This window comes from Erithacus rubecula, assembly GCF_903797595.1.
Source record: "Erithacus rubecula genome assembly, chromosome: 6".
NCBI lineage: Eukaryota > Metazoa > Chordata > Aves > Passeriformes > Muscicapidae > Erithacus > Erithacus rubecula.
In genome coordinates, this window is record NC_136688.1 from 45,037,896 (window position 1) to 45,064,022 (window position 26,127).

Genomic DNA, 26,127 nt, shown 5'->3' on the forward strand with positions numbered 1-26,127 from the left:
TAGTATTACTACCTTGTGGCCATTACAAATTGTTTGCAACTATCACACTCAGGAAAAAAGGGAAAAATAAGATTCTGATTCTTATCTGCTCTAAAGTCCCTACTTATGCTGGACACCATTCTGGCAGTGGAGGCCTGTGTCAAAGATCTTGAGTGTAAATAAGCATAGAATCCTTAATGTTGTAAAACACACCATCCAGTGATAGATTTCTATGAACTCTGTTATATAGAAAGATTTAATACAGAAAGGAACCCAAACATGTGACACTTTGTCAGAAAGCAAAAGATTACATAGCACAACATGTTTTTTGGAATGAATTTACAATTAATTTTAACTATAAAATAGAATGAAAAACCAGGTGAAACTAAGACAAATGCAGGGTGAATTCAAACAAAGTGCCTGACTGATAATTCCAGTGATAATTTGGAATGCAAATTAGGACTTCTGAGGTCCCTTGTTTCAATAGGTGGGTTTTTAGTTTCTATTTCTGCTTGTTTGTCTGCTTTTCATTTATAATGAAAAAAAAAATTAACAAGGCAAGATTGCAAAAGCCAGCTTTTTCCTCAGTTTTTTTGGTGCTTTCTGCTAAGCAGCCTTGGAGCTACAAAGGTTCACAGTCTTTCACATAGACTCATGCCCTAAAAGTGTTTACAGTGAGAAGAAGAGTCCTTAAAATACATGACCACACAGAGAATCATATGGAATCTTCAGAGGTTGGCATCCTGTTTGGGACTGTGCATGAAGAGGCCTCCCTGCTCAGACAAGCACAGGTCACTGGGTCTGTGGAAATAGTGATTTGGTCTGGAGCTGCTATAGGTACTGGCTTTTGAGGAGGGAGCTCTGAGGGGAGGAACTGTCTCTTTTGGCTGGATGTGTCCAGGGCTGGAGGCTCAGAAGGAGTACTGTGATACGAATATCCTGAGCCGGATGACAGAGCTCCCTCTGAAGTTGATGACGGTGTTGACAGTGATCATCTCCAAGTCCAACTCCACCGTGCGGGGCCCCTTCACGGGGCGGGTCATCACCAGAGTGGCACTGATTGGTCCTGTTTGCTGTGCAGAAAACAAGAGAAAGCAAGTGAGATTGCCAAAACTAGCTCTTCAAAACCACTGTCTCACTACTGTCTTCAAGCAGCAAAAATAGGTGTTTTCTGTTTCATTGTTTGAAACCACTGCATTTGATGGGACAGAGTTTCACTTCGGAATTTGGCTTCTTTTCAGTGTGAGCTATCGCCTTCTACAGTTTGTAAAGCCTTTGGGAACCCTGCACATTAAAGTAACTATTGAACATAGACACTTGATATTGCCCAAATAAGAAAAAAGATTAAAACATGGATTTAAGGTATAACCAAAATACCATTTTGTTTGTTTGTTTGTAGTTTGATGTAAAGAACAGTGTTACTGTGAAGCAGTGGACACCCAGAAGGGGTTTTGTTAACTGAACCTGGAGAACAAGTGTTCCCATGAGAATGGGGTCTGGGTTTGTGGTATACTGTGTATGTTAATAGCACAAACCTTAGTCTCCAAAGAGAGCTATGAATGTGAAATGGTACTCCAGAAAACCAGTCCTTTATTAAATAGAAGCAGACCTTTGCAGTATCTAACCAGAACAATGGATTATGTGCATTTAAAAACCAAAGACGCTGATGCTAAAACTAACTGTGATTTGTTTTCCATTGGGAACTTATATAGACAGAGTGGGTCCTGTTTTACCTGTCCAGTTTTACCTCAAAACTGGGTTTTTGTTACCTTTGATCAGAGAAGGCTGACACAGTCCTGAGGAGGTGCTGGCATGCTGCCTGGTCTGTGCCAGGCTGGGTCCTGTGCCTCAGCAAGGGCACAGTGTCCCTGTCACCAGCCATGCCCTCCCACTGCCTAGGGAATGGGAACTCTGGAACAATGGGGGCTCGGGCAATGGGGTGGGTGCTGGGGTCTCAGCATCTGCTAGGTCAGCCCAGATGAGGGGAAAAGGTCAATGGGACCAGTAATGACTTTGCAACAGGAAAGCTCTTTGTGAGATGTGATTGTAATGGGACTGGTTGTCAATTCAGGATTATGAAACCTTTTCCTTTTCTTACAGTAGGAATCTGAGGTTCCTGTGAGAAATGTGTCCTGGAATCTATCCCACTACCCATGTCAGCAAGGGATGGGAACCTTCAGTAGCCATAGAGCAGGACTTAATCAGCCTCCTGAGTGGCACTGTCCCTTGTGGATGTGCCCCACTCTCTGCAGACACTCCTGTAATCTCTGTATGTTGGTGGTTGGCAAAGATTACAGGGGAACAAAGAGATCTTCTGAGCAAAACAAATTTTAAAACCCCAGGTAATTGCATTTTCTCTAACAGTGTCTACATAAAATGTGTGTTCTCAGTGAAAAAAAAAAAATCATAACAAATGAACCCAGAAAGTCAATTGTTGGCTTTTGCTTACTTTTTTGGTTTTCACATTTTTCAATTTCCAATGAAAAAGTTTAATAAAACAGACAAGAAACATTGAGCCTTTTGGTGACAGTTGTTGATTGTCCATCAAATGGAAAACAGGTTGGCACAATAGTTTCTCTTGAGCTTGGGAGCCCTGAGCTATTCTTAGACACGGGTACAGCTCTGGGCTTTCCTAAACCTACTGTCTCATAGGAAAAGCATGTTTGCTTTGGGTAGGTTACTCTCCTGAGAGATCCAGCAGTTCCTGCAGGTCAGCACACTGCTCTGCATGTCTGTGTGTAAAAAAATGCCTCATAATGAAGGTTTAAGTGATGGTCATGAAAAGCTCAGTTGTGCTATCAGGACATTCAGCTAACCAGATATTCACATTCTCCCCCAGTGAGCACTGGACTTACCCGCATGTAGAATTCCCTGCCCTCGTTCCCTGATTTGATTTGGAAGATGTAATAGGCTCCAGGGTAGCGAGTTGTTGCTTGCATCTGAAAGATGTCTGAAGGCACAGACCTCCCAGACACCATGTCCATCACTCTGTACAGGATGGTGAAGGGCTGATCTCTGCACCCGGGGTTTTCGGCTGGACACATGCAGCGGCTGATTGTCAGAGATAGAATTGTCATCAGGGCTAACAAACTGCTGTAATATCTGATTCTTTATATGCTAATATAGGTGCATAAATAAATAGACAAATGATGTTGTTGACCAGCTTGAAGAATCAATGAAACCTTTAATGCATTTTCTCACTTTTAGCATTCTCTGTGTTGCTATTCTGGCCTATATCCTGCCTCCTTTTTCTTGTCTTCTCAGCCAAAATACCTTGGCATTCTCCTTAGATCACTCAAAAATATGAACTTTCTTTGAAGCAGTCTTGCAAGTGTAGAATACTAGGTATATGTTTGTTCTGAGAGTAATTTAAACTGAACTGTATCCAAATTACTATTAGATAATTTCACTGATAGTACTACATAAATGGTAGTGATTTTGTTTCACCAGATTTTGTATACTACAGGAAAACACACAGTAGACATCCTGGATCAAACCAAAGCTCTAACATCAAATGCAGAGCCTTAAGGAAGAAGAGGACAGCAAGCCAAGCATACAGCACTTCCACCAACAGTCTTCAATTGTTTGTGACTCAGGGTTTCCTTGAAAGAAAAATTATTTCTTTGTATTTGTCAGCTATTAATGCATTTCTTATCCATCAGTTTTTCCAGCTTCCCACATGAATCTTTGGCATCCACAGCCTCCTGAGGCCAGGAGCTCCACAGCTCTCTTCATCTCTCTTTGCATCTCTCTTTCTGACTTTGTCTGATGCTCCCAGGTATTCTACTGAAAGGAGTGCAGCCTGTCAATCCCTTCTCATCCTCCTCATCCAACTCAGGGCTTCATATTTGACCCAGTTTTTGGCTGACTTGTCTAACTTGACTGTTCTTCACAAGGAAGCTACTCCATACTTTTGATCATCCTCATTGCTTCTTATGAACATTTATCCAGTTATATTTCTTTTATCAGCAGGGGAAGGAACTGCACAGTCTTAAAGATGTGGTACACAACAGCATGTTCTCCAAGGATATTCTCTACCTATTAACACTTGAAATTCAGATTGTTTCTCTGAGCTCTAGTGAGTACTGCAGATCATGAACTAGAACCCTCCAATCTCCACTTGCATGGATTATGATCAAATCCGTGGTCCTTATTTAATTTGGGAATTTTTTTTTACCTGAAATTCATCTTCACTGAATTTCATCTGCCATTTTTATTGCACAGTCATTGAGGCTTATTCTGCAATAATTTTTTATACATTCTTTTATCCACTGGCTTCAGATACTGTTGGAGACTTTGTCCATCTCTCAGTTTTGTTTTCTCCCAGGTTGCTTATGATAGACCAAGTAGGTCCAGCTCAGACCATCAGTGGGAAAGATGACAATTTAATACTATCCCCTGTTTTTATCTTTCAGCCTTTTACTCTTCCAGGGACTTTCTCTGTTACTTACTTCTATGCTACTTCTCTGCTTAATTTCCATAATAACTATGTGAGGGTCTTTCCAGAAGACTCTGCATCAGTCCATGTGCCCTAGTCACACCCTGCTGATTTCTTCAGAGAACTCTAAGAAAGTTGTAAGGCAGGATATCCTTTTATAAAAGCCATGTTGTGAGAATTGACTGGGCCAGGGTCTTTTTGACAATTTTTTCTATAACCTCCACTACTGACATCAATTTCAGACAGTGCATCTGGCATGTTCCCCATTAAGAGGCTCCTGGCATTACAATCACCCAATTCCTTCCACAGAAAACACAGATGCAATGAATTCACTTGGCTTTTATACTGACCACTTCTAGACATATGTCACATATTAATTGCAATCCTATCTAGACATGAGCCAAAACCACCAAACACAAAGCTCAGAAATCAAGTTCTGGTGCAAGCTGCTCTGCAAGGACTTTGTAGTTGGGCTCTGGGGAATTTAGATACAGAGGATTCAGTTATTTCAAATTCCAGTTTAAGACTCTATCACCAAGGTAGGAAAACCCAAAACTAGACAAACACTATGTGTCCACTCTTCAGCTGCTCTAGTTCAGAAAGCATTAAATAAATTAAATAAATTAAATAAGCATTAATAAATTCTAAAGGAAATAAGCTAATTATTAATATCTTGCCTTTCTAGAAAATATTTTATTAGGTCACCAAGCAATTCCAGGTTATTTGGTTTAGTGCAAACACTGTGGGTAAAATAATGTGGACTACAGTATACTAACATCTGTCTGGAACTGAAATATTTTGAGTCCCAGCAAATACAAATGAAAATGTAAAAGAAACAGGCTATTTTTAGAAATGTAGGGTTTATTGCTTGCTTGCTCAAATGATTCCCAGTTGACACAGGCAGTACTAACAGCCCCATCCAGACATACCCAATTTCTGGGTAAGGTGGATCAGTCTCTGAACTATTTAGAATTTTTAACCTTTAAGCAATAAGAAACAATTTTTATCCTGCTCTAACTGTCCTCTAATATTTTAAAGTACTTCCCAGGCATAAACTAGTTGCCATTTGCAGGAAATACTCCTATAATAAACAGGCTGCATCTGAGCATGTATGAAGTCAGTAATGTAAGTAAATGTCTTTTATTACATTACAAGCCTTGCTGCTTTCTCAACTAACTGATAGCTATTCTTCCAGTCTAACTTCACATACATCTGAGTATATCATATGAGTCATATCATATAATATCATATCCCTGGTGACCTGGCAAGGAATTGCAATTTATTATTTTTATAAAGCTTACCAATGGTAAAGGTAGCAATAGCATGTATGTATAGCTATTTAGACAGATTTCATGGCTGTGGTGTAAAACTGCAGCTTATTTGGTTTACTATGGATTTTGTTTACTTTACAACTCACAGATAGAATTTGCTTTTGTGGCTGTGGGTATGTTACTCACTTCTCATTAATCTGGAGATAAGGCTCCTCGCATCGTACTGGGTCTAAACATTTATATTCTCCTGGGATATTGAAACATGTTTGCTGTGAAGTGCAGGTGAAGTTTCTTATTTCACATTCATTGATATCTAAAACACAAGGAATGAGAGAATGGCTAAAGGTGGGAAATATGTACAAGATATAATTCCTAAAAACTAGTTTCCATCTTAAAGAATTACCCCAATATTCATAAAACTCTTGCACTGTGAGAGGTGGGCTTTTTATAACTTTTAAGATCAGTTTTAACTCCATTCATTTCTGCTTACTAGTGTGCTCCCACATGCTAAATGCTGGGAAAAAAAATGGAAAGGAATTGGCTGCTCAAACTCTGCGCTTTAGAGAATGGGAAAAGTAGAGATGTGCAGCAGAAGGGAGAGCATTTGAGGTCTTTCCTGTGTAGCTGTTTCCTGGCCAATAAAGTCTTACTTAAAAGAACACAACAATTGACCTCATCAGGAATATTCACGTGATGACATTCTAACCAGAACTGCATAATTGGTCCCTATGAGTGCAATGGCAAGACCAAGCATCCCAATTCTTGAAAACCTCTTTCTAGACACAGGATCCATTTTCTGGTCCCTGGGGGCTTTAATCAGTGCAGGAATGTTACCTTGGCAGCTTCTACTGTCATCAAGCAGGTTGTATCCTGAGGGACAGGTGCAGTAGTAAGAACCAGGCCCGTTCACACACTCGTGCTGGCAGAGGAACTCTGAGAAGCTGCATTCATCCATGTCTGCAGGGGCAAAACAAAGTTTAGTGTCTTTGGCTCTGCTGTCAAAAGAGCAGTCCTGCAGGCAGGTGGCCATCCAGACTACTTGCCCATTACCTCAGCTGGAGGCTGGCACTCTCCAGCTCCCTAGGGCTCTGCAGCAACCTGACAAAATGCTATACAACAAGTTCCTCATGAAACACTCTTTTCCTAAGGAAACGAAAGCTGCTGCAGAACACAATGTATGGCTTTTATTTATTTATTTTTCTTTTCTAATACCTGTCACCAGTTGGCCATGTTTTCATTTCTGTTTTACGTCAGAGATATATTCAGACAACAAAGCTGCAACTGTAATTTAAAAGCAAAGACTTGGCAGTAGCTTTCTCTTTTTTTTTCTTTTCCTTTTATTTTGGAGAGCAAGCTTCACTTTCCCAGGGCCACATGGGTTCCAGCAGAACTCCTGCAGCCAGCCCTGTCTGTTTTATGTTTCTTAGCCTCCAGTCAGTTACTTCCAACTCATTCCAGCAAGACAACAACCAGCCTGGGTCAGGCATACTGGAAGGCCCAGACCTCTCCCAGATACCCAGGAAGTTAGGCTGTCTGTCAAATACCTGACTGAAAGCAGAAACTGTGCTTTTTACCCCTTACACTCATGAATTGACCAGTCATTGTGTTCTGCAGAACTGTGCTTGAGTGAGAAAGACGAACTTGAGAGCTGCCCATGGAGACATGGCTGACTGAGGGGAGAACACATGCAACGGCACACGGCCCAGGGAGGCTGCCACTAATCATTTCCTTATTTCCCTGTTCAGGGGAAGAAAGAAACAAAGGCCAGAGCCCCAGCCAGGAACTCCCAAGTTCTTATTCCCAGCTCTGACATGTTGACTCTCCCAGGCAAATCACTTTTACTCTTCAGACTGAATTTCCCTTTCTTCTAAATTGGGCTCAGTCCATTTATCCACTTCTGGTGTTTTGTGCAGATGGATTGGAAAGTATTTGAAGTCCAAATATATCCAAGTAGTTTTAGGGCTGAAATCAGATTATTAAAAGGGAGATGAAAGGAACTCTACACCTACATAGTCCTGTTACTGTGTGAGTTTCCCCTGTGAGTTCACTGAAATAAACACCTTCTTTTAAATACATGGACTGAGGGCTGACTCCATAAAGTGACTGAGATATCAGCCACCTTCTGGCATGCTGGCCAAGACCTCCAGCGTACTGGATTTGTATAGCTGGTGCTTGGCTGCTGTCAGGTGCTGAGGGACTTAGAGCCCCAAGGGTCCTACATTTCTGCTGTTGAGCCCACAGTGCTCCTAAACACTCCTGGCATTCTGCTGAGTATGTGCAGACAACAGGATGGTTGTCATTTCAGAGCACATTTAATGCACTTGGAAGACCAGCGTGATTAGAAAATAACGATATTGGGGAAGCCAGGTTGAAATGTCTGCCTCTCTCCTTGAATTGGGGCAAGAATGCCTCCCAGGTTCAAGGTAAGTTGGCTTCTAGGCCATGGACTAACCCTGCTCCTGTTGAAGTAAATCTGAATCCTGGATGTCTCATGAGAGTGTCCTCCAAACCAGGCATTCCCTCTGCAAGCCTCAGTGATTGCTGGGAAGCAGCTCATCCAGAGAAACTTGACCTGCTTTGTCAAACATTTTCTTACACAAAATTGTCAGGAAAAGATTTTCTGCTCTGTATCTGATGATGGAAAAACCCTTTTGCTGGCTTAGCTCACAGACATGGATGAGGCTCAAGCATCCTGTTATTACTCATTGCAATGAACTTATCTGGTTCAGATCCCCAGGTAGCTCAGGAGGTGAACACATAAAAAAACTTCAGGAGTCCAACTTAGAAAAAGAAAATCCATCAGAAAGCAGAACACTAAGTTAGGTATCTCAATCTAAATGTTTAATTCTTAAGACACTTTGGATATTTAATATTTGTTCCTTCCCTTATAATAAGGAGATTTGAAGGAAAAGTATCTCAGGAAACACTAATCATGTACACTGCATCTCACATCTTCTCTCTCAGAAACAGCATGTTACATCTGTTTACTGTAAATTAAAACTCAAGTATTTTCCAGTGCATTTTTCCTTCCAAGAAGTATTGGCTGAATTCCCTAATTTTATCAGGCTAATGGAACAATAAGCAAAGAAGTAAGTTTTGTCTTCAATTAAAAGAAAATAATAAAATAAAAACCGGTGAGAAAAAATTACAGTGACAAAAGCACAATTTATTCTGCTATGTGCTGAACAGGTCAGCAATAACTGTACTAAGAAATCATATATTGTTTCTAAAGTGAAGCCAGATCCATACAGGGGAAATCAGGGAAAATTTCAGGCAAAAGTGAGCAGTCGTTAAGAGCAAGAGAAATACATATATTCAACAGAGAAATGGAAAAGTGCTTTATATTAAGTATTTCTTTAATCATGGAAGAATGTTCTAGGACTATCTCTACTTGCTCTAATAAAGCTTCCTGTTCAGCATTACAAAGTGCTTTCCTATGTTTTGCTGTTACCTTGGAGCTTTTGAATATATAACTTATTTCTTTAAAACAATTTATGGCCCTCCTCCACTGAGCTTTTCTAGGTATTTGCTGAGTGCTTTGGCTGGAAAGAAGATCATATGAGTTGCAGCTATCCTGATGCTACCACGGACCAAGGCAAAAAACTTTTAAAAAACTATTTACAAAACAATACCTTTGAAAAAGTAAACATAATAGAATTAAAGAAACCCAAACAGTAGATAAAACATTTACCACTGCAGTTAACTCCATCAGCTTCCAGTTCATAGCCAGGTTCACAGCGGCACAGAAAAGAGCCGTAGGTGTTGACGCAGGTCTGAGTGCAAGGGTTTTCACTTGTACATTCATTCACATCTATGGGAAACCAATGCCAAATCCATCAGTGACTTCTCCCCAAACTCCATTTTCGTTTTTTTTTTTTTTTTAATGCAGAGCATTTTAAAGAGATTAGCTACACAGTCAGAATGATTTGTTCTGAAAAAATGTAACAAGTCAGTGTTGTTTATTTGGGTTCAGGCTGATGCCTGGGAATAGCGTGCTGGAAACACAACATGTATGGAAATGAAGCATTTTGGGAATGTCTTCAATTAAAAAAATAACATGGAAGATGGGCATGACATTTTTATTGCAAATGTTTCTCTCCTTATCCTGTAATTTGAAAATCCAACATTGCCATAACAGACCTAAGAAAAAATGCAGCAGGACTTTCCTGAGAAAGGTAAGACAGTGATGAGGGGTCCTTATGGAAACCTCAGGCTGAGGCAGAATCAATATTTTTTTCCTTGTAGGACATTAACAACTTCTGGGCATCATTAGCAAAGACCTTGTCCCACAGCATGTGGGAAGATGCTCCCTGCTTTGCTAGGGAGACTGTGAAGAGGTTGTATTGACTTTGAGGTAGCACATCACAGCAAAAGGTGGTCTAATGCTTAGACTCTGATTTACTGATCTGACAAAGGTTTCTTGTCTCAGCTGGGTCACACAACCTCAGATTTTAATTTGGTAATTCCACTGAATTGAGGCTTAGGCCTCTGTGCATATTTCTGCTGATACACCAGTCATGCTGCACCTCTCAGAGGAACTGTGAAACGACAGAACTACCTGCCTGACAAACCTGTGAACATTTCCAAAAGCCATGCTGGAAAGGTTACTTGTGTTCTAAGAACCAAGTTGGAAGGGTTTGAGGTTTGAGCCGTGTTTCGCCGTGCACGCACCTTGGCACGATCTGCCGTCGTCGTTAAGGGTGAAGCCGGGGTTGCACGTGCAGGAGTAGGAGCCGGGCACGTTGGCACACAGCTGCTGGCAGTACCCATAGCGACACTCGTCTATATCTGTGGCAGGGAGGATGGAAATAGAGGGGTCTGCATTTCCACATCAGATACAAAGCAGCCAGCACACCGAGCCAACAGTACTGATAACACAGAAATAACCCAGCACACTGCTCATGGACCTGACAGCCAAACTTCCAGGCCTTCAGACAGGGAGTTATAGTAAAATATACTTCTCCCCAGTAGAATGTGGTAATGTGGTTTTATCCACATCTGACATTCACAGCATGTCTGATGTTGTAGTCTTCAGTTTAAATCAGGCAGCCTAGTTTGCTCTTTTAAGCAGTTCCCTCAAAAGATACCTGGATGCACAGGCTGCCAGCACAACCACAGCCAACACTGCAGCGAAATTTTGGCAGAATCAAAATAGAAACCTTCTTTGCCTCCACATATACCAAAGCTGCTCACTGGAGTAGCAGTGTTTGTTACTACAGGCTTCTTTTCTTAGTGAGTGAGGATATTTGTGAAAGATTTTTTTTCCAGATAGTCACATTCTCTTTTTATAGTAATTTTAACTGACAAATTACAGACTGTATAAACAGTTAATTTAATGCCAAAATAGCAGTTTGGGCTGAATTGCAGCATTAGCAATGCATGGTATGCGCACAAGAAAATACTACATAAGATATATAAGATGGTAAGTGCTTAAAGATTTTTGCCTTAGAACTAAAACTTAAAATGAAACACCTGGAATAGTTGTCCTCTCAAAGCCTTAACATTTCTTTTGGTATCAACTGGCTTTTATTTATGGAGATTTTAAAAAATGGGTGCTTTAAAGCTTTGAAGCTAACTTTATGCAATAGAAACCCAGTAAAATATATTCAGCCAGCAAGATAGCCTAAAGGCCAAGCCAGTGGTGGTGAGTACACCAGCAGCAGGCTTCACCAAATCCTGCAAAAATAACACAGGTTTTAAGTAAATTAATTCCTCATTGCATTAACACAATGCATTACATTAAGTATATGCTTTGTCTTTTGCAGGACTGTTATCTGAAGAGTGCTAGATTTGGAGGATAAGGACTTCTACAGGGCTGATTCTTGTGAGTAGGTCATGGGGACACTGCTGCACTGGCTCCTCGTGTAAACTTTACAAAATAATTGCAACAGCTAGAAGTGCAGGTTTTGTAACAGTGATTTACTAACACTAATTGGTAATTTCACTGAATTCCACTGCACTACTAACAGTGCACCAAAAAAATCTGTTTCTAACCCTCAGCTTGGCCCTCTGATTACAGTAAATATTCCTTTACTGCTTTATGGCAGCAAAAATCACTTCTCCAAAGCCAGTACAAAGTATGGAAAACTGATACTTTGAAATTTAGGGAAAATATAGCAATTCTAAACACAATTTGCTTTTCCTTTTTCACATTGCCTTGCAATTGATTACTTAAATAGGGCAATACTGGGATTTTATTCCCTATTTTAAATAGCATAATCAGGTACTCAAATCAATTCATCAATTCAGCCATTTCAGTTCTCTGCTATAACCATCAAGCAGAAGAGTATTTTAGATCTATGTCCAAATCCTGAATGCTGCACACACCCCTTTCTTTGGCCTGTAACTGGGAGAAGTAAATGGGTAACAGAACAGGTGATGCAGAGCAGAATCTGCCTTCCTTCCCTCCTTCATCCCCACCCTATCAAATATGCCTGTACACTGCCCAGCACAAGCCCTTATTCCCAAGAGAAGTTGATTTATCATAGATTAAGGAGCAGGAGCCTTGGAGACTTCTTATCCCAGGGGAACTACAAGACAGTGGCTCCCTGAAGTGGCTCTGGCTGCACAGACCCCAGCTTGGACAGGACTCAGCCTGATGCCTGCCAGGTGAATTACACAGCAGCTGTTTGCAGCAGTCAGGAAAGCAGCCATGAATGAGTCCTTCACTGAATTGGTACTTGGGAGGAGAAAGCTGGAAAGTAACTGGAGATGGTCCAGGGAGGAATGGGCAGGGAAAGCCCATTCTCCTTCCAGTGGAGGTGTGACAGGATGGTCCAGTTCTGCAGAGCTGGCACCAAACAGCCTGCACTGCAGGGAAAAAACTAATAATGGGCAAGTTTTCTTTAAAAAAGTTGTATGATGATTCCTAGGTCCTACTTGTGTACCTAAAATTAACTTCAACATCATCATCCCATGAGCATGTTAAGTGAGGGGAAATGGCTGGAGGAGAGGAGATTCTCACCCCCAAACAAAAGGATTAGTTGACTAAGGATTTACTGTTGGACCTATTTCTTGGTACCAAATACAGATCCCTTCAGGTCCACACTGTTACAGTAAGGAAAGCACCGGTCTGTTTGGGCAAAAATCTTAATGCACACATGCTTGCTATTGGTCTTATGTGAAAGGGAGTCCTTCAGAATGGGAATATGAAAAGCCCAGTTTTACACTATTTTATGATGCTAGTCCTATGGCATTTACATCTACAGTTTTGTCCCATGAGGAATCTCTCTGCCAAACATCTCTTTGGCTCTTACAGAGACAAAAGACAGTTTCCACATAGCAGAAGGTTTAACCGTGTACTTGACCAAAGTTCTTAGTGACATTATTTCAGGGAGCCACACATTCACAGATAATCAGATACCATATATCACATGAGGATTTTACCTAAACACTGGCCTTCTAACAGCCAGTAGCCTTCAGTGCAGGAACAGGTATAGCCCCCCTCAGTATTTATGCAGATCTGGGTGGGGTTACACTGGTGAGAATCTGAAGCGCATTCATCTATATCTGCAACACAGAAATACAGATGGAAAATGTTAGAAATAGCAACAGCAAAATATTTTACATACTGTTCAGTGTGTACACTGCCTCTGTGCACAGAATCAGAGTTTGGAGAACAGAGAATAACCACAGCCTGAAGGAAAATTCACAATAATAAATGTCTGAGTGCAGTGAGAACTGAGGATGCATATCAAATCTCTCAGTTTTGCAGGTGACCCAGTGTTTCAGGTTTTCTCCTCAAGGGAAGTCTTTCATCTTAAACCTTTTGTTACTTCCACATTTGCTATGTCACTGAGCTGGAATTTGCATGCTACAGGGCAGTGTTCAGTCCTAGGGAGAGGCTGCTGAAAGGGTTGTGCAACCCCACTGAAAAGTAAAAGATAAAGGGGAGTTTGAGAGATGTACAAACACAACTCAGAGACATTAAAAAATTCCTACCCCTACCAATGCAAACCATCTCACTGTAATTTTTTTGACAGAAAGTTCAACCAACAAACAACCTTTACCTGACCAAAAAATGTATACTTCCCTGGAATCAATTTCCTGACAATAATACTATTTTCTTTTAATTTCCCACCCCCACCTCCCATGTTTATTTGATTTAATGTATTAGAGTTTTTTTATTACAACTCCTTAGGGTGTTTTTGTTGGGGGCTTGGGGTTTTTTTTTTGTTTTGTTTTTTGGGGGGTTTTTTGGTTTGATGGGTTTTTTTGTTTGTTTTTTTGCAAAGGAGGTGAATAGCATTCCTACATTTATATAAGACAGGACTCTGGAACCTAACTGATTAAAAATGCCTTTCGAGTCAGAAGTTCATTTTGAATCACGCCTTGCTCAATATCTTGCCTGATGTTTCAGGCATTGGGTTTGCCTCTAGATGTCAGAAATGGAAATACCAAAAGATAAATTGAGTCATTTTTCCAGCCAACCTAAATTTCTACGTTTTATTTATTGATACATAAACTATTTTTTATTCCAGCATACTATGCACTGGCCTTTGCTGAAGCACTATGTCATCCTAGCAATGCTACTCCCTTGATCCTCCCGTGATTCTTATTAACCAAGACTCTGTTAGGTCATGACAGGTATCTCACCAATGCCCTGGGCAGGAGCAGGCAGCAGAGGGCAGGAATTATATCTCTGTATCTGCCCCCAAGGCAGCAAGCACAGCCAGTCAGCTGTACAATCCTAGCAGTCATGAAATAACTGATCCAGTCTACCACAGCAGTATATCTAACATGCTCAGATATATAAATAAATACCTACATATTATATATATGGAGAGATTCTAGAGTTCTTATCTTGCCAACATCTGTAGCGGAGCAATTTATGGTGAGTCAAAGCTGGTAAGATAACAAGAGGGGCACAATTAGAGGTAATTAACTCTGTCAGAAATTGGTTCCCATGTATTTGTTGGCCAGATGAAGGTTGGCAAAATGGTGGGGGAAGTGGGAAAAGGGTAAGATAACAAGTCTAGACTATATAGGTCCATAAATATGTTGTTCAGTTCAGCTATTGCTTCTGCAATTGGGCTAAAAAATCTGGATCCTCCTTTCATAACATATCACACATAATTGGTAGTATCTAAACAGAGATTTTATCTAACCATAAATTTAATAACAATGACATTAATGTTTTCTAAATGGAAAAGCTTTCTATTTGTTATGCCTGCTTATTGTTTTAGGAGTGGTACTTTGGGATCTGGCCAATTCTGCTTTTTTTAAAGTCTGCACTAAGATTAAAAAGGAGATTTTAATTTTCCATGTTCCCTGCTTCCAGTAATATTGATAGGTAAGTGAAAACAAAGTGAGGGCCATGGTCTCGCCACATATGGTAGCAGGACTGTTTGAAGATGACAGATCCTCCACTCTTCTGTGGTGCATTTTTATTGCAGGGGTACAAGGTCTTTCACTTAAAGCAATGGGTGGCAATGGGATTGGCTTTGCTCCCAAGTCATCCTTGTAGCAGTATTTTGAGCTCCACTCCAGAGAAGTAAGATGTTGATCCTCTTCCATTTGCTTTATAACAAGTAGATTTGTTTGCTTACTCCCAGTCTTCACCTTTTGTGGTGGTATTGGAAGCATATTTCTATTTGAATGCAACATTTTTTTACAGTGGAGGCCTCCTGTGGAGTTTCTGCCAGAAAACCTGATGATTCCGAAGCTGTCTGTGCAGAGCACCTCGAGTCTTCACATTTTGCACTGAATAGTATCTAGGTGACTTCACTAAAGAAGATTTATGCAACCAACAGGTATGAACAGCTTTACTGGTAGCAGTAAATCTTTTGGGTTGGACCTGAGTGGACACACTCAGTTCTGTATTCCATGTCTGGCATTCTCTAAAATTGCCCCTTACCATGAGGTGCCATTAAACTCTGATGACCCAGCCAATAAAATCAAATAAAGTATTTTTGGCAAGCAGCCTTCACAGTTGAAACAGGTAGTATAATCCCAGGCTGTCTGCCCCTGATTATCCATATTATATGGCCTCACTAAGTGAGAGCAGATATTTGCACATTGAAAAAATTATTAGTGCAACAATTGGCCAGACACTAGGTATCTTCTTGAAGGATCAGACCTGGGAGGCATAGGGTGTCTTGCCCTGCCCATTTACACTCTGCAGCATACAATGAGAGCAGATGTGGCTGGTAAACCCAAAACTATTCATTTGGCAGGGAAAATTTTACTATTTTCAATAGTAGGTTCAAAGCAGATAAGACAAATTCAGAGAACAAAAAACTGTAGGACCTACTCAATGCAATGGTAGCACGTGGCTAAGAAATCCCTGAGGTGCATTTTTCTGAAGTTTGGAAAAGCATGTCTGACACAGTACAACTTTTGTCACAGTCTTCACCATGGACAGAAATACTGCAGTAAGTTGTCCCCTGAGCCCCAAAGTAAAGTCTAATCAGCTGGAGAGCAGAAGAGTTATTAAAGGGGAGCATGATAGCAAGAAGCCCTAGAAACCCCACTGGCCTCCATTCAAGATGTTAACAGATTGTGATGTTTGATGATCTCAGCATCAGTGCCATGAAAGCATCAGATGCTGTCACCCAACACTGATAATCAAAGGTTGATTTTCATTACACAAAACCTGCTTTCACTATCTTTCATCACCAAGATCCCTTGAAAATCTGACCTGCATCCAAACAACAAGTCTAGTCTTTAATAATAGCTAAGGGATACCTCATGTGATTTTGGCTAGATGACTTAGTATGTGGCAACAAAAAAGAATTGCCATGAGGTGGATTGGGAAGGAAATACAAATTAGATCTGTCCTCAGTGAAGACAGACTAAATACCTGGTGGTTACTGTGCAGGACAAGGAGCCAGCACAGATACACTGACCACACTGTAGCTCATGGACTGAGAATTTTTCTTTTGGGAACTCTTCCTTGCTTTTCATCTTCCATCACCCTGCTTCCTATTTGAAAAATTGATTAGAAAATCAATAAAAATCCATTATCTCTGCCATAGTCCAGTCTCCCTCACTGTTTAGCACCTAAAACTCTTCAGGACAGTGCTTTCCCTCCTATGTGTAAAACCTGTTCAGAGTGAGTCTATTTTTATTTTATGTCTTCCAATCCTAATACAAATCAAACTGGACTACAAAACCCTGCAGTTTCCCACTTGGGAATAAGTACCAGTGTACCTGGATTTAATGAGGAAATTCAAGATTAAGGAATTAAAGGACAGGCCTGTGACCATTTAACAAAACAGAAGCGGGAGCAGGTTACAGACCTTTCTGTCTTGTAGTCTTTCATGTCCAACCTGCCCCTATTATATGAACATTTCAAGATACCACTTTTTCAGAAATTTTATGCAGACCACATTGGCTCATGAGATGTAAAATAAAAGACTAACCATCATTCTGAAAGCATTATTTGTTCTACTCAAGGACCTCGGAAGCATCAAAGTTTCTTTTAGCTAAATTCTATGGTACTCAGAATATTGCTTTCTACCCTAATGTGGCATGGAACCTCAAAGATGCCAGTAGTTACTGAAGCAGAAAAAGAAATTTTGATGTAGTACATGACAAATTAAAATAATTATCTGGTTTTCACACCTCTTTTTACCTTTACAGACAGGACTGCGAGTGTTGCTGTGAAATTACATATGAAAAAAGCAAGGATGTTAAAGGTTGGCTACCTAATAATTTTGAACAAATTCAGATTTTCCCAAATGTCTAGTGATTCTGGGTGACTCCTTTGAGAGAGCAGTTCAGTACTGTGTAAGCACACTAGAGAAACCAAGACAGGATAAATGGATCACTGTTCAAAGCTTTTCTTGCCAAGGAATGCTTGGCCAAAGCTGGCTCTAGTTGTTTCAGCTCTTGATGATCCTGCAGTGTGCTATTAAATTAACGGTCATCTATATTCTCTCACCCATCCTTCCAGTTGTTGTATTCACTTCTCTTATCCATCTTTCCAGTTGCTATATTCACATTACTGCTCCCATAGCTAATACCAAAGGCAGAAGTTCTGGCAGGACAAATTAAAATCTGACTTGAAGTGGGAACGATTCAGTTTGTTACTTCCCAGAAGAGTACTGAGAGCAACCACATGGCCCATCCAGACCACTGCTCTCTGCCTCCTAAGAAATACCACCAACAAAGAACAGAGCCTCATGGCTCCAAGCCATGAGTGTTAAAAATCTCTGGGATACTGACAGAATGAGCGAATAAGTAGATGGCATCTCCATTTCCGTTTGTAAGGATACATGTGCTGTGAGAGACGAAGCCTGAGCACTCCAAAATTAACCACATCCCTCTCTCCTAGATCAGTGTGTTTGCCTTAAAAAAAAAATTATGGCTGTGGGGGTTTAGTTTAGCAGCTCTGGGGTGTGATGTTGTCTTTACTTGACATTTTGACAAGAGGTGAGGTGACTGGGGCAATGGGATTTCATTTGGGGATTGCAAGGGTGGAGAAAGTTTTTTTTATTACTGGCTGGCTGCCTGCCTTTTGTAGGATGTGATGTGCTGATGCTTTGTTTTTATTGGTGCAGATTGTATTTTTAATGGATGGCAGGATGCCTGGGGACTGGACAGACATCATTTACAATGTCAAAATAAATACATGAACTAATTGTGTTTAGCATGCAAATTATGGGCTTCGTGTTTTATTATCTGTAAAAGCTAATATTAATGGATATTAGTGGACTCCTTAGAATTTAGCCACATCATAGAATAATGAATGAAATTTTTAATTCACAGCTCATAAATTAAAGAAAAAAGAAATAATTTAAAAGTCATACATACACAAAAAAAGGGGGCAACATATTAATATTGAAAGGAAACCTAGATGTGAAACTGCAGCACAACACTACATCTCACCAGGGAGTCTAATTCTTATCAGAAGATATTTTTTGTACTGACTTATGTCCACCCAGAATGTAGGGCTGAGACCACTCTTATTTATGTCTATAATATTACAAGAAATCACAGCATAAAAAGAAAACCAACACTTGAATCCCTTGAATTAAGACCAGACATATTCAGTACTTCCCAAACCAAAGAGACTGAGACTAGGAGTTCAGTAATCTCAGGAGAGAATCACAAATGTGGAATTTGGTCTGGTTTTGGTCCACTGGTTTCCACATTTGTGATAAAACGCAGAGGACCACAAGCTGGTGAAGCTAAGAACTGAAATGTCAAATGAGGTCTTATATGAAAGTATTTTGCTAGGTATGGTGGGCACATTTGAAAGTGGTTTTCAAGACAGATAAATGCACAGTCATATATCAAGAGTAAAAAATGTTGGTCCAGAAAATAATTCTGGAGTTGTTACAGATAATCACTTGAACATGTGCTTTTCCTGACATCATGTTGCTGAAAAGACAAGCATAACCATGAGAACACTGAATCGGGAAATTGAACATAGAATCGGGAAATTGTTCTTACCACTGTACATTGCATTAGTGCAATAATTACTGAAATATGTTTCTGGTGTCAACACTTCAAATACTGATTTTTCAAAGAGATACCAAAAGATTTCAAAGAGTTATTCCAAGCCAAAAAAAAAAAAATATCTTAGAGCAAGATAATGCTCCATTTAGTAACCTGTTTAAGAAAAGGTTCAAGGTATATTTGCCTGTGATATGTAAGCATCCTCATGGAAACTATGTTCTTCTCTGGAGATGGTCACTAAAGCTAAAGCAAAAGACATGAGATACTATTCAGGTTTAGAAGACAAATTCAAAATAAAAATAAGACACATGCTTTCGTGTTTCTGATTAAGCATCTGAAAAACATAAAGCACATGGTAGATGGTGCATGGAACCTTAAAGTTTCCAGTAGTTACAGAAGCAGAAAGAGAATTTTTGATGTAGTCAATGGCAAATTAAAAGAATTATCTGGCTTTCACACCTCTTCTTACCCTTACAGATAGGACTGTGAGTATTGCTGTGAAATTACATATGAGAAGAATTAGGATGCTAAAGATTGTTCCTGTAGTTTAAGGCCTTATAACTCAACAAAATTTATTCTTTCAAACAAGCTGTAGAAAAAAACTGTCTTCAAAGCACCATTTGATAGGTAAGATTCTGTGCCCTGGGTCACAAAAAATACAGATTATGTGGTCAAAGCGGTGTCTTAAAGTATTCACTAAATAATTTAACACCTTTCAATATTTATGTTTTTTTATCTATATCCATTACCATCATACCTGAGATTTTTTGTTTGCCTTGCATCATTTTCAATTTCCTAGGCCATTAGGAAATCTAACTGGGCCAGAGAATACTGAAAATGGGGATAGAAATTTGCAAACTTCTTCCAAATGATTTTTTCATTGCAAATATTTAAAAGTATGCATATACATTCTAATAAAAATTTGTACCTTAATCAATAAAACTGATTTTTAGTGAGAGAAATTGTACGTCTAATGCTTTCCATAACTTCAGAAATATGTGAACAACACAGAAAATGTTAATAACATTTTTGTGCTAGGAGATGTTAAGTCATCAGCTTAAATATGTTGGGCATGCCAAGCACCTTCCTTTCAGTACACTCAGCATGATTGCTTCTTTATGAAGGATGAAGCAAATAAAAAAAAACCAACAAGTTATTACCACAGACAATTTGTTGAATAAAAGCGCCTCAAGAGGACTAAACTGCAGGTTAGAGGATGTGGTCATACAGGAAATTGTAGATTTTTCAGCAATCCAAGTAACTTTAAGAGGTGGATAGCCAGGGAAAGAAGCCAGCAGAAAACAGAAGGAGCCATGGTGTTTAGGAACTGGGAGCTCCTGCCCTCTGGAATGTGTGGTTCAAAAACTGTAAGCAAGAACACTGCCTTTTTTCTGCCCAGGAAAAAAAAAAAAAAAAAGGTTTGTGCATAAATGGGACTTTATGCATTAAAGAATACAGAAGGGAACAAAGTCCTTAAGATCAACTCATCAGTTCAGAGACTTTTCAGAGCCCATCAGAGCTTAGAGATCAGAAAAGATTTTCTTGATAAAAAGCTACTTTTAGAGGAAAAAACAATCTTGGTACTTATGAGCATGTGATTAAATACCACATGACAGAGTAAATGCACAGTTAACCAGGGAGGTTAAGAAGATGATTTACACCTGCCCCAGCAGGAACAAGGGAGGCTATTGTCCTTCAGTCCATCCACTGGTGTTGAAAGTGGTGGGATCTGTGACTGTGCTTATTCCTCCACAGGCCTGGTCTGTGCTCAGGGCACTCTGACCATTCCACTCCCTCCACAGCAGCACTTTCCCAGCTGGCTGACAATGGAATGGATGTGAGCTTATCATCTCTGAGCTAGAACCACGCTCTTGGAGACTATGACAATTAGAAGTGAAACTGCTTGGCCTCTGTGATGAAGGGGGAAGCCAATGTGGACAGCAGATTTCCAAGACAATATGCTTTTGGCAATGTGTGCAGTTTCACAGATGGACTGTTACATTTTGTTCTCTTTGGAACATATTTAGCATGCATGACTTCCTTTCTTAAGTAATGAATTCTGATAATCGTGCTACAAATTTCTGTGGGTCACAGTAGTAGCTATGGCTGTGTTTTCTTCTTTTGATCAGCCATTGACAAAAGTGAGTGTGTTTTTGTCATCATGATTATTTGAGAGCCACTAGCACCATGGGGTTCAACACAATAATATTGAAGATTAATCTGACAGTTGTGAGAGCACAGGTCTTGCAGATGGGAAAACGTTTGCCATGGAAAATCTTCTTGCCCCTTTTACAAGGAGGTGTGGGTGATTTTGGGGCCCTATATCTTTATTTTATTCTGTCTGTGTTTTAGTCCCACTGTTTTACTGTTACAACCCCAGGAGCTCGGCTCTTAAGATGCAATGTTCTGGAAGAAAGGCTCAAAGCTGAGAGCTCATTCCAGAATCTCTGTCTGCTCAAACACTAAAGCTCACTCAGTCATTTATAACCCTCAGGGCTCCATTTTAAAATAATACAAAGATTGGATGTCTGTATTTTATAGGCATAATTGCAGGCCAGGACTAAACATCCGAGCTCAGTAACATGGGTATCAGTTCCAAGATTACTTGGAACAGAGCACTTTCCCCAAACTTCTCCCCCACTCCTTATTTGGCCACTGAAAAATAATTTCCTCAGTAGTAGATTTTTACTCAGTGAAATCACATGTTTTCTCAAAACTTTTTTTTTTCTCAAGATAATTACATTTGATAAGAAAAGGGAAGAAATAACAATGCCACATTCCTAAAGTGCAGACCGAAGCCAAATTCAGACTGCTGCTGTGTGGGGTCAGTGTTTTTTCCAAGGACAACTGACCACGCTGAGCTTGGACACAATCCAAGATCAACTCCCTAAGCACCTGTTTAATTGCATATTTCACTGTCTGAGGACTGGCCATTGATTGCTGAATTAATTTTTTATCTGCATCCCATATGCATTAGGTTATTGGCTGATGGCTACACAAGGATTAAAGTGTGTTTTTTCACACAGAGGGTCAGTCTGGAAATGGATACTAAGTATTAGGCATGAATCCATAATTATGCTCCCTCTGCCTGGTATGAAAATTGCTCAACATGTGTCACAGGTTCTAGGTCTCCTGCCAGCTATCTGAGCCTCTCCTTAGCAAGCACACTTTTCACGTTACTCAAAGATGAAAAACAACAGCTAAACTGTGAAGGATTTTGCTCTTTGAACACAGTTCTAGTCCTACTTTTGTGGCTGAGATTTACAGGATGGCCATGCAAAGAAGTGCATAGCAAGGGGACTAAAGGGCCAGCAGCCTCTCCCCTCTGCTCAGAACAGACCTATGTGTGATTCAAACACTTGGCATCACCTACATCACCACAGATCCTCACTCCCACCAATTCCCAGGGCTTCCTGTTGGTACAAGATGGTAGCCACTTGTGTTAACTATTCCTGGTGTCCCATGAGGGCTTTTACACAAATGCACAATCAGCATGCTGACTCTGGGATCAAAAATAAGACAAGTTACTAATCTCAACCAAGAGCTTTGCATCAACATGGAAACCCCATGGACTGGAACATAACTGTATTCTCTAGATTCATGATTTCCTACTGCAGGTTTGCACATCTCATGAAATGCATTATCAGTGCATGTGATTTGGGAATCTTTCCCTGCTGCACTTACTCTATGCCAAACAGCTGCAGTATGGCAGAACAAGAGTGACCCATGTACCCAGCTGAAGTGAGGTAGACACATTATCATTCCACTGATGACACTGAACCTGCTGAATTAGGAGGTATGAAGAAGTTTTTGCTCAGCATGGTTTTATCTTCATCATCAGGAAATATATTTTTCAGCTGAATAAATGAAGTGTTATTGTGGTTTCTCAAAATTGCCTATTTTGTTTGACCACATGCTACACTCTGATCTGCTGGTAGGGTGGTAAGAGCCAGTGAGCTTTTATTGAGAATACTCCCAGCTGCTGGGAGGTTATCTAAGTATCACTTTCTATTGCAATGGAAATAAAAAATGTGCAGTCAGAGCCAGGAAATGCACACTCACAAATAAGAAATAAAGCTCCTTACAGTCATCAGTTTGCTGTATGATATGAAATAGTCTCATGCAAGAATCTCTAGAAAAGACCTATAAAATTTTACAGAAGAGGAGTAGAATTAATAGTGATGAAGTGAATTTTCTATGGCTGAATTTTATATTTTCTCTGCAATACTATGGGTTAGTTAAAAAAGACCCTAGAAGAAGAAATATATCAAAAATTACATGCTTAAAGCATTATTTATAAAGCTTTTAAACACGTCAGTTTTCTATGGCTGCTCATCCAAAATTTTTTTTCAAAGACTTTTCTGCTAGAGTACAGAACATGAGAGAACTAAGAGAAGAGAACTGCTATTCCCACTTTTGTTCCCTGGGGAGCTTTGAGAAATCTCAAGCACAAATAGTCCAGCCAGCTGGTTTAGCCAATTGGTGGTCAGTTTACATTTCCTCTAATAAGTGAACTTCTTGACCGTACATTTTAACTGAGTCATTAAGAGCTCCTTTTCCAAGTGTTTTGGCAGGCTGGAGAGGTCTGGGACTGTGAATAAACCACAATAACTAGTAAAGAAGAGAACAGTCCGACTTTCAATGCAGCAGAAGAAATGGATCCAAATTGATCCAGAAGTTAAAGCCACAGTGAAAATAGAGATACAAATATCCACCTGCAGGTTATAACAGAAACTTTTATTGGATGGGCTGCTTCTTCCATTAAATTGCAGCCACTTTGGATGTGCAACAAGTGTGTTGTGCAAACAACTGAAAATACAAGTGAGATTCTAGGTGAGCAATATGTACATACCCAGAGAGATAGTTCAATATGAATGCTGTAGTCACTCTCATAGGATAACTTGAATTCTTCAATATATATGAAAAAAGACAACAAGGGGTCTCTATCATGGAAAACTGGAACAGTAATATGGGATTTGTCACTAACTGATCTCTCACAAAAGCTTCAGCCATAATCACCAGCATCACATTCAGTTAAGGACTGGATTCAAAGCTGCTTGGCTTAAGCATGCAAGGAGGCACCAGCCAGAGGTGGCAAGGCTGTAGATTGCCTCATGTCACTTGAAACGCTGTGAGTCTAACACACATACAATGGGCACTTTGACTTTCTCCAAGATGCTAATACCTTATACCCTCAACCTAGCCATTTAAACCAGGGAAAATAGTCTGGCTTGCAGAATGTGTATCTGGAAGCTGATAGAGTGAAATAGAAACAATTACCAGAAATGTAGGATTTTTTTTTCTGTTTCTCAGGGAAATGAAACTTCAATTTCATGGAGAGAAAATTCAGTCAAGATCTGGAGATCAATATTTCTGTTTCATGCCATGATCAATACAGAGGATCTGCTCTTATTTAAACTGATTTATTGATTGGCAGGTGGGAAACAGGACTGCAAATGTTAGGTAACTTTTATTAGAAATATTCTTTGCTGCTGTTTCAGCCTCACATCCTGTCCTGTCTGGGAGTTTTGCAACCATCTAGAACCTGTCATGGTCCTGCTCAAAACTGGCAGTCCTTGGGGCTAAACAAAACACAACTTTCTGCCTCTAAAACCTCAGCACATCTCCTTTGAGATCTTGCTGTATCAGAATGTCACAAATCTTGACATTTTCTGTCTTAGTTTAGGCCCTAAAGGTAACTGAATGGAGAGAGAGAGAGAGAGAATGAGAGAGAGAGAGAGAAAGAGAGCACCTTCTGAGATTAAATACTTCTTTTTCCAGGGAGCCATGAAGTGAAAGTAAGGAGAGCAGAAAAATTGCCAGTAGACATCCACATCACACACTAATTGGAACAAAGTAAACCTCCCATATCCACACAGTTTTCATTTATCCAGGAAGGTTTGCAACCCAGTTGGCTGGCGGCAATTTTTGGAACATTGCAAGAAAATGTGGTTCAAGCATTATAAAGCAGTGGATGCCAAATCTGAGTTAAAGCCAGTTATTTGAGCAGGGCTTATAGGCATTTTCCAATGATCACCACCACTGAAATAAATAAATAGATGGCTTGCTATGTATACACTCAGAGGGGAATGTTGCCCAACATTCATAGCTCTTTGCTATTAAGAGTAATGAGGACACAGCTGTCTGAGTCTGGAAGCCAGTATTTGCAGATATTTTTCTTCTCCACTGGCTTTCTTCCACTACCCATTCTTTGCTTATAAAAGAGCCCAAAAGGTCCTAACATTTGTACAAGAATTACCTCGGTTTTGTGGCATTTTTGAGATTGTTATAAAGCATGCTGACACATGGACACATTTGAAACTCAGATGAAATATGAAAAACAATTTTCTCCCCTGATAAGGTCCCTGATGCCCTTAATGCCAAGCATAACACTCTCTTTAGTCAATCATGACAGCTCCTGGAGCAGTTGGTAGGAGTTGCTGCCATGGGCAGAGATCTGAAGGTCTCCCTTCTTGAAAACGACTTCTCACTGCAGACCACGGGGTTGTGATGTGAGTTTTGAGTCACACTTAACTGGTCAGCTCTACAGAGCCTCCAAAACAAATATAAAAGCACCCCACCCCACTCAAAGATCTTACAGCACTCTAAAATCAGTGCTAAAACTCACAGTCTTTGTGACAAAGAGAATATTACTTTCATTTTATGGGAGCCTTCAATATATTAAAGGCTGGAAGCAGTAAAGGCTACAGCACTTCAGGCACTGCAGTTTCAGAGCCATGGCACAAGGCATGCTGAAGTTGACTTCTGTAAGTCATCTGGTCCCAGCCTCCACTCAAAGCAGAGACAATTCAGTCAGGCTACTCAGGACCTTTTCCAGTTAAGGTTTGAATTTCTCCAAGGGTACAATATTTAGCTATAAAGTTTTTGAACCTGTTTCAGTGTTTGACCACCTTCACTCTGATAGCATTTCTCCTGATAGCTAATGAGAGTTTCCCATGTTGCAACTTTTGCCCATTCCTGTCCACATGCACTTCTGAGATGGATCTGGCCTCATCTTCTCTGCACACTCACATT

At 40.1% G+C, this 26,127-nt stretch overlaps 1 protein-coding gene across 2 annotated transcripts in view; it reads right to left on the minus strand.

The window, feature by feature from the left end:
- Positions 1-530: 530 nt before the first annotated feature.
- The window catches only part of FBLN5 (fibulin 5), a 43,135-nt gene continuing 17,538 nt past the window's right edge, over positions 531-26,127 (minus strand). For both annotated transcript variants that reach the window (XM_079308353.1, XM_079308352.1), the window contains 7 exons: positions 13,075-13,197; positions 10,360-10,476; positions 9,380-9,499; positions 6,523-6,645; positions 5,875-6,001; positions 2,835-3,030; positions 531-1,052 (listed from right to left, as the gene is read on the minus strand). In XM_079308353.1, coding sequence (XP_079164479.1) covers positions 891-1,052; positions 2,835-3,030; positions 5,875-6,001; positions 6,523-6,645; positions 9,380-9,499; positions 10,360-10,476; positions 13,075-13,197 — 968 coding nt within the window. In that variant the 3' untranslated portion in view covers positions 531-890. The remainder of the gene's footprint in view (positions 1,053-2,834; positions 3,031-5,874; positions 6,002-6,522; positions 6,646-9,379; positions 9,500-10,359; positions 10,477-13,074; positions 13,198-26,127) is intronic.